General features: G+C 54.3%; 1 protein-coding gene across 1 annotated transcript in view; it reads right to left on the bottom strand.

The window, feature by feature from the left end:
* Window positions 1-8,264, bottom strand: part of LOC124701175 (serine carboxypeptidase-like 7) — an 11,192-nt gene extending 2,928 nt beyond the window's left edge. The window contains exons 1-3 of the mRNA XM_047233227.1: window positions 8,114-8,264; window positions 7,890-8,035; window positions 7,551-7,750 (exon numbers count right to left, since the gene is read on the bottom strand). Of these exons, the coding sequence (XP_047089183.1) occupies window positions 7,551-7,750; window positions 7,890-8,035; window positions 8,114-8,253 (486 nt within the window). The 5' untranslated portion in view covers window positions 8,254-8,264. The remainder of the gene's footprint in view (window positions 1-7,550; window positions 7,751-7,889; window positions 8,036-8,113) is intronic.
* Between the last annotated feature and the right edge of the window lie 1,259 nt (window positions 8,265-9,523).

Raw genomic sequence — 9,523 nt, 5'->3', positions numbered from 1 at the left:
TGTTAGACATTGTATATATGGTAGTCTCTGTATTTGTACGTGTATGATTGTAACTCTGTACACTATATATATATAATACCAAAGCCAACCCTAAGGGTGTTGAGCGTTCCCACAAATCATTGTTTTACATGGTATCAGACTAAACCGATCTAGGTCATGTCTTCCGCTGCCAACTCGGACGCCGCCGCCGCGAGCTCCTCCGTCGCCGGCGCGTCGATCTCCCTCTCCTCGACCACCTCTGCACCACCAGCGCCGTCCTCTGCCATGGACCGCCCGCTGGTCTCGCCGTTTCTTGCGGCCCTTCTCGCCGGGCAGCCGCCGCCGCCGCTCGTGCCCTCGCCGATCGCCACGGTTGCGGCGGGCTCCTCTGTCTCGGGCGCCAGCCCGATCGCCACGGCCCTGCCCTGGCTCTCTGCCGCGTCGACGTACCCCGCTCCCGTCTCTCGCATCACCACCGAGGTGCCGCCTCCAGGACATGGTGATATTGTCCCTCACCCCGCGCCGCCACACTATGGAGCTGGCCCCCATGGCCATCCCTTGTTCTACGGTGCACCTGCAATGGCGTACGGGCAGCCCTCCTTGTCGCCCGCCCCCTCGGCAGTGCCTCCACCCGCGGTGCCTCCTGCCCCTGTGTCGGTTACACCCGCCGCCCGCGATGCCTCGGCCTCCCGTGATCTCCCGCCGATTCATCTCGCACATCTACTCACGGTGAAGTTGACCCCGGACAACTATCTCCTTTGGCGTGCCCAAGTTCTCCCGCTCCTCCGCAGCTATCACCTCGACGGCTATGTGGACGGATCGATTCCGTGCCCCCCTGCTGTGGTTCACCTGACCACCACCGACGGCGCGCCCCTGCCGGTTGCCAATCCGGCCTATCGTCAATGGACGGCCCAAGATCAGGCGATCCTCAGCGCCATCCAGTCTTCCTTGACGTCGTCTGTCGCGGGCATGGTGCTCTTTGCCGCCACGTCGCGTGATGCCTGGACTACTCTTGACTCCAGTTTTTCTTCGCAAACCATGGCGCGCTCCAATGCTATCCGCAACAAACTCGCGGACCTCCACAAACTGGATAAATGCGCGTGACTGTGTACTACAACCAGGCTAAGGAACTGGCGGATACGCTTTCCTCCATTGGACAGCCTCTCAGTGATTCCGAATTCATTGGCTATCTCCTCAAGGGTCTCGGTGAAGAGTTTGACTCTCTCGTTGAAAACATTGAAGGGCGCGACCATGACAACCCGATCAAGCCTCATGATCTGTATGCCAGGCTCCTCAACACGGAGCAACGACTTGGTGCTCGCCGCCCTGATGGCCCTGATTCCTCGGCCAATGCTGCCTACCGTGGTGGTGGGGGTGGCGGTGGCGGCCGTGGTCCTTCTCCCGCGCCTCGTCCCCCTGGTAGTGGCGCTCCTCCTCCACAGCCCTCGCAGGCACCTCGTCCCACCTCGGGCGGGCGCGGCCGCACGTGGGTGTGCACTGTCTGCGGTACCAAGGCCCCTTGTCAGTTGTGCGGCATTGAAGGGCACCTTGCCTCTCGCTGCCACCGTCGCTTCAAAGCGGACTTCCTCGGCATTGGTAATGATGGCCGGGGTAATGAGAAGCAAGCTGCACTTGCGACTTATGGGGCGACACACGGGCTTTCCTTTGCACTTGCCATCTTCCACGAAAATAGATTGCCTCTAACAAGGTTGTGAATTTCCAGTACAGTACTTCCTTGATCCGTGCGCTTCTTTGATTCCTTTGCGCGTGTGCTTGGGTAACTCTGCCTCGGTTAGTTGATCTCATGCAGGAAAAACGTAGGTATTAGAGGATCACATCAAATAAAATATTCAAAAGAAGATACGATGCAGCATCTGAAGGCCACGGTTTCATGGAAACAGCGACTCGAAGGATAAGACAGATCGCGAGAACCAAAGCGAGCTTTTCAAGCTCCCGATTGATCTGTCCGTCGATGTCGGCCAGTCTACTGCAATGATAATGCTGATCGCGCCAGCCCGATGACGATCCTGTCGTAGATGTTGATGACGAATTCGATCGATCCCGCCCGGATAACAAAATCCAGTCATCGCGTATCCCCACGGACGGCGCCAATTGACGAGGGATCACCTCGGCAATGCCTACGTATTGTAGACTTGGGTTTCGGGAGAGAGCGACGATGGAGATTCCGGGGACGAGATTAGGCACACGACGTACCCAGCTTCGGGTCCCCTCGGTGGAGGATCCCTACGTGCTGCTAGCAATCCAGTATATGAGCATAATATGTTTACATGGTGCCGCTATAGGCGGAGCTATGTTGTCTATATTCTGTCTATCTGTTGACCTCCCCTCTATCGGGTACCCTGGCTAGCTTTATATATGCAACCAGCCTAGGGTTTTACAAGAGTCCTAGTCGACTACTTCTTCGGGTTGCCTTGTTGGGCCTTCTCCATATTGAGTCTTCTCCATATTGGGCCGAGCCGGGTATACTAATAATGGTTACCCAAAGGGTATGCCCATGTCATCTACCTCGACATATCCCGTTGATCCTACCTGGTACATGGACACTGGGGCGACGGACCATCTGACTCATGAGCTCTCCAAGCTGCACTCACGGGAGTCCTACACCGGCCCTGACCAGGTTCGCACCGCTGACGGATCAGGTATGCGCATCTCCCATGTTGGCCAGGCATCTCTCCTTTCTCTCACCTCTAAACGCATTAATCTGCTTAATGTTCTCCGTGTCCCGTCTGTCACTCGTAATCTGTTATCTGTTAAGAAACTTACTCTTGATAATGATGTCTTTGTTGAGTTTCACCCGTTTCATTTTTTTGTTAAGGATCGGGTCACAAGGGACGTTCTTCTTAGAGGTCGGAGTCGCCATGGTCTTTATGTTCTTGATGCCCCTGCCACACCCACTGTCGCCCAAGTCTCCCAGGTGTTCACTGGCGTTCGTGTTGCTCCCTCTCAGTGGCACGCTCGTCTTGGTCACCCAGCCACCCCAGTTGTTCGTCATGTTCTTCGTCGCCATGAGTTACCGTTTGCCTCTAGTAATAAAGACTTAGCAGTTTGTGATGCCTGTCAACAAGGCAAAAGTCATCAGTTACCGTTTTCTGAGTCTACTCATATTGTTAAGGCTCCTCTTGAACTTGTGTACTCGGATGTGTGGGGTCACACCCAAACTTCTGTCAGTGGTCATAATTATTATGTCAGTTTCATTGATGCCTATAGTCGTTTTACATGGCTGTATCTACTTAAACGCAAGTCTGATGTGTTTGATGTTTTTATTCAGTTCCAAGCACACGTTGAGCGCATTCTCCAACACAAAATTATTCACCTTCAGTCTGATTGGGGGGGTGAATACCGTAATCTGAACACTTTTTTTCAGAAACAAGGGATTGTACATCGTGTTGCTTGTCCACATACACATCAACAAAACTGTGCTGCTGAACGCAAACACCGTCACATAGTTGAAACTGGCCTTACCTTACTTGCGCATGCTTCTGTTCCTTTTAGGTTCTGGAGTGATGCGTTTACCACTGCTTGCTTCCTCATAAATCGCCTACCCACACGTCTCCTTCATATGAAAACTCCTGTCGAGATTCTGTTCCATGAGCCACCCGATTATACCTTCCTCAAGGTATTTGGGTGCGCATGTTGGCCACACCTACGTCCCTATAACAGTCGCAAACTAGAGTTTAGGTCTAAAAAATGTGTGTTTCTTGGCTACAGTTCTCTCCATAAAGGATACAAGTGTCTCCATGTACCTTCTAACCGTGTATACATTTCTCGCGATGTTGTCTTTGATGAACACTCGTTTCCCTTTGCATCGCTTCCCATAGCCGAACCACATATACCGTCTCCAGTTTCTTCTCCTGCTTTGCCTGGTCAATTTGAGGATGTTGCATATTCGCCCGTTTTGTTGCATAACCATGGTGCAGGTGTTGGACGAGGTGCTCGCCTTGAGTTGCTGGACAGCCAGGATGCTCCTGACCCCGTCGCTGCTGGCGGTGACGTCGATCACGACGATCACGCCGCCCCCTGCATGCCCCATGCAGGGCCACGCGCTGCTCCCGCGGCGGCACCTCCTGGGCCGCTGCCCTCCGCCCCGCCGTCGCCTCCTGCTGGGCCGTCTCCGGGGCTGTCTCCGGCCGCTCCGTCGCCTGCTACTGGGCCGACGCCGCTGGCGTCCCCGCCCTCTTCACCGCCCACCTCGCCGCGTGGTCCGTCTGCCTCCGCCACGCCGGAGGTGCAGTCTCCTACTGTTCCATCGGCCTCGACATCATCTGTGCCGCCGGTTGCCAGCTCGCCTGCACCGGCCTCGACGACCCCTCCGTCCTCGACTGTGACTGCTCCTGTGGCCTCTCGCCCGCACACGCGCAGCCAAAGTGGCATTACTCGCCCTCGTCAGCGCACTGATGGCACGGTTGCTTGGCTTGCTGCATGCTTGTCTCAGGCCATTGCTGATCCTTCGCTCGAACCCCGTCATTATACAGCTGCCATGGAGATTCCACATTGGCGCGGTGCTATGGAGCTTGAGTATCGGGCTCTCATGAAGAATGGTACATGGACTCTTGTACCCCCCGGTCCGGTGTTAATATCATTGACTGCAAATGGGTTTTCAAGGTGAAGACACATGCTGATGGTTCTATTGAGCGGTACAAGGCACGCTTGGTTGCTAAGGGGTTCAAGCAACGATATGGCCTTGACTACGAGGATACCTTCAGTCCTGTGGTCAAGCCCACGACTATCCGCGTTTTGCTCTCTCTGGCTGTTACGCGTGGTTGGTCTCTTCGTCAACTGGATGTCCAGAATGCCTTCCTTCACGGTGTTCTTGAGGAGGAAGTATATATGCGTCAGCCTCCTGGTTTTTCGGACCCGGATCGTCCTGACCACCTGTGCCGATTGGTGAAGGCCTTGTATGGTCTTAAGCAGGCCCCTCGTGCGTGGCATGCACGTCTTGGAGCCGCTCTTCGTGCTCATGGCTTTATTCCATCGACAGCGGATACTTCTTTGTTTCTGCTTCAGCGCCCAGAGGTTACTATGTATGTTCTGGTCTATGTGGATGATATCATCCTCGTCAGCTCGTCTGTTACTGCTGCTGATCGTCTGGTCTCCTCGCTCAGTGTGGCGTTTGCTGTGAAGGATCTTGGAAAGCTGCATTACTTCCTTGGTCTTGAGGTGACTCATGATGATATCGGTCTCTCACTCACTCGGAAGAAGTACTCTCATGATCTTCTGCGACGTCGCCGGTATGCTTCGTGCAAGACTACCACTACTCCTATGTCTTCTTCCGAGCAGCTCACTTCGTTGATGGTACCCTCTTATCTTCCGAGGACGCAACGAATATCGCAGCCTCGTTGGCGGATTACAGTACCTCACCATCACTCGACCGGATATATCCTATGCTGTCAACCGGGTCTGTCAGTATCTTCATTCTCCCCGTGATGCACATATGACTGCTGTCAAGCGCATTTTGCGGTATATTCGCCATACGGTGTCCTATGGCCTGCGACTGTGTGCCTCTTCCTCCACCTTGTTGTCTGCCTTCTCGGATGCGGATTGGGCTGGCAATCCTGATGATCGGCGATCCACGGGGGGATATGCAGTGTTCTTTGGTCCTAATCTGATCGCCTGGAGTGCTCGAAAGCAGCCTACGGTGTCTCGGAGTAGTACTGAAGCTGAGTACAAAGCAGTGGGCAATGCCACTGCTGAGCTGATATGGGTACAGTCTCTGTTACGAGAGCTGCGGGTTCCGCAGCCTCAGTCTCCTGTTCTTTGGTGTGATAATATAGGGGCTACATATCTGTCATCTAATCCAGTATTTCATGCCCGGACCAAGCACATCGAAGTTGATTATCACTTTGTGAGGGAACGTGTAGCACAGAGACTGCTTCGGATCAAGTTCATCTCTTCTAAAGATCAACTTGCAGACATCTTCACGAAGCCACTGCCCTTGCCTTTGTTTCAAGGTTGTCGGCGCAATCTTAACCTGCTAGATGTTCAGTGACACGGTTAAGATTGAGGGAGGGTGTTAGACATTGTATATATGGTAGTCTCTGTATTTGTACGTGTATGATTGTAACTCTGTACACTATATATATAATACCAAAGCCAACCCTAAGGGTGTTGAGCGTTCCCACAAATCATTGTTTTACAAAGAGATTGTATCAAGAACCCACGCCCTTCCCTCCCGTGGTGCTCCCGAGAGCGCCGCTGGGGGGCCTGATTGCCACAGCCAACCCCCCCCGAACACCTCCCTTCCCTTTCGCCGCTGCCGCCGGTTTCGGCCGCGGTGGCGGAGGCCCTCGGTACCTAAGGTGCTAGGGGTGGAGGTCACGGGAATTCTCATCGATGGGGCTACTCGGGCGGCGCCAATGAAGAGGGTCGCCGGTGGTGGTTGGGACGACGATCCCTGGCTAGGCGGCGGTTGCATCCGCCCCGGATCTTCGCAGATCATGGGCGGTGGAGGCATACCGTGGGCCAAGGCACCCCGCCTAGGCTCGCTGTCTTGAGGCGGCGCGAGGGGGCTTGGGGCGGAGGAGGTGCCGTGGTGGCGGCGTTGAGGCGCGGATCCGAGGATCTCCTCGGCGGCGTTGACGCAGAGCTGCCATGGCGGGCGGTGGCTGCAGTGGGCCTTGGCTTGGATCCGATCTGGGCCTGCGGCTGCAGCTACGTGCTTGGTCCTGGTGGGATGCTTCAGCGACGGCCAGGATCATCTTCTCCTCTTCTTTCGGCTGGTGGTGTGGGGGCTGCTGGCTTGGATCGAATAATGGCGGTGGTCCTAGGATTTCTTCTATCGCCAAGATGATGATCTGTTGGTGCTTGTCGCCATCGATCTGGCAGAAGTGGCATGTTCCGGAAGGCTACGCCGGTGCTTCACTGGATGTTTTATGCCTGGAATTTGCCGGATCGGGTGGGATTCGGTCGTGCGCACCCGTGTTTTATTCTGACCATTTGGTTTCAGAGGGAGCACTTCGAAGCTTTGTTGGCTGTTAAATCATGGAGCATGTTTTCGTTCTGTGATGCTGGCGGAGAATGACATGGAAGCCGAGATCTGAGGTCTAGCAATGGTGGCTCGAGTCCTGATGGCAAGGAGGAATTAGCTTGGTGATTTGTGACTTGGTGCAGCGGTATACGAGTGGGGGCGACTGCACAGGAGAAGTTCAAAGCCTTACATTTCAGGGTGAAAATCCAAGGTCTGGCCTTAATTGGTTGTGTTTAGCAATGGTCTTGTTGAAGGCATTGTTTTGAGAGTGATGTCTTTCTTCAGGGTGAAAACCTAAAATTTATGATCGGGCGAAGACAACGCTTGTGCAATGTTACCTTCTTGGAGGCGGCGCTTTTGAAGAAGCTGAACTTCTGATGTTGTTCCGGTGGTGTTAGTACTGCTGTTTAAAGGAGTGGATCACTCTAGCGGGACTTTTTTTTGTAGTTCTTCTTTCTTTTTTAGCTGTGTGCATCCATAATGCCGCTAGGGCAATGCTATGTTACAGAGGTTGAGTGTAATTGGTATCTTTCTTTATTAATATATGCTCCTTATCGAAAAAAAAAACTAAGATTAATTAATGTACCTTGGTAAGAAACGTTTTCAGCTGCATCGAAGAAGACACATCTCCAACATCATAGCCCTTGGGGTTCCGGGAGAAGGAAAACCCGGCACCGACTGGCGAATCAACAAACACAATACTCGCAGCCTTGGTCCAGGAGTGGGGATGGTACTGCAGTCGTGGTAGAGTCCCGTCGTAGGGTTCGATGACGAGCTTCAACGGTCCTGCAGACGGAATTGCATTACGTATCCAACCGAACGAAACAAAGTACATGCACTGCAAGCAAAGGTAAAACAAATACTCTGTATCTCATCCCATGCACACTCTACCATGGCGTGTAAATTCCAACAATTAACTGCTCACCTATCTCGAACATGAGTGCACTGAGCGCGGAGCAGCGGTCGCCGCCGGTGAGCCAGAGCAGGACGGGGTCGCGTCGTGGGTCGCCCTCCGACTCAATGAAGTAGTAGAACAACTCCGCGCCGTTCTCCTCATCCACGGTCACGTACCTGCCAACAATGGAGGAGCCGGCCGGTGAGAATGGTCTATACGTATCAAAGCGCTAGACCATATATATCCATAAATACCCTGTCTCGAGGTGGAATGGAAGCGCGCCGTCGAAGCCTGGAAGGCTTTGGACCAGCGTCGCGTCTGCGGGGAGGCGACAGGAGAAGAAGCACAGGAGGAAGAAGACTAGCAGCAGGGGGCGAGAGCGAGACACTCGCATCTGCGCCTCCATGCTTTCTTTCCGCAAGCATCGAGCGACACACAAGGGAGCATTTATATCAATCCGGTGGCTTAGGCTGCGCAGATGATCAGATCGGATAATAAGAAAATAAAGTATAGTTAGACGCCTTTGTCCGTATGGGCTTGCATCTCCTGCATTTACGCACGTCTGACCAAGCATCCACTGGTGCTGTCACGTATGAGTACAGAAAAATGTCAAATAAAGTAGTTAGACGCCTTTGTCGTTCTTGAAGTACACCAGCACGCATATGCAAACAGTGAGGGCATCTCCGGTGGAGCGACCGCTCAGCGACTGTTTTCGTCCGCCGTGACCGGAAATGCGTCTGGGTCCTGCTCCAGCGGGACGAAGTAAAGTGACTGGCCCGTTCGCGGAGACACAAACCTGGCCCGAATATGCGCCAGGTTTGTGTCTCCGCGGACGCTCCACGGTCGCGCCGAGTGTCCGCCGAAAAAGACGTAGGACCCGCGCGTCAGTGGCAGGGAGGCCGATATTATTCCCGCCACTGGCCATTCCCCGCGCGTCAGTGGCAGGGAGGCCTGGCAGATGCAGATCAAAGCTAGCGTCGCGCAAATAGCCCTCCATCCGATCTTAGCGGAGGGCTACATGCTCGTCAAGAGAGAGGGGATCGTCGGCGTCGCTCCTCCGGCCTCGTCGGTGAGCTCGGTAAGTTCCCAGCTGCGTCCTGGAACTCCCGCTCCCTTGCAGGGCCACCCGGCGTCGCGGTTCGCCTCCGGCCTGCCGCCGGTGCAGTTGACGATAATCTTGCCGCCCTGGCTGCTAGGGACGAGAAGAGGCGTCTGGAAAAAGAGGCCGCAGCTGCCATCTACCGCAACCTCGCGAAAGAGGTAATTGAGGTCCAAAAGCGGACGCCGAAGTCAAATTGCTTGACACCGAGGCTAGGAGGATGGACGCCAAGGCCAAGATCCTTGCAGAGGACACTAGGATCATGCTAGCCGACTTGAGCAGCGTCGATGACGACACCAGGGCCTGGTTCATGAAGATGCGCGCCGAAATCCACGCGTGAGACGCCTGATCGCCGACGCCATGCGCCCAGCACCTTGGCCTTCTTTTGGACATTTTTATTGTTGTTCAACCCTTGTTGTGCCCCTTTTGGACTCCACTTTGCGTCGTACCATCTGCAAAGTGTGAACTTGTTTCAGCCCTCAATGTGCGGCTGTAAAATTTCGTGCAAAGTTGACGCTAGTTCCTCTTTTTTGAATTCTGGTCTGCGCCGAAAATGCGTCGCCCC

The sequence above is a fragment of the Lolium rigidum genome, chromosome 3 (assembly GCF_022539505.1).
Source record: "Lolium rigidum isolate FL_2022 chromosome 3, APGP_CSIRO_Lrig_0.1, whole genome shotgun sequence".
Taxonomy (NCBI): domain Eukaryota; kingdom Viridiplantae; phylum Streptophyta; class Magnoliopsida; order Poales; family Poaceae; genus Lolium; species Lolium rigidum.
The sequence above is the reverse complement of the archived record's forward strand: the minus strand, read 5'-3'. Positions and strand labels throughout refer to the sequence as shown.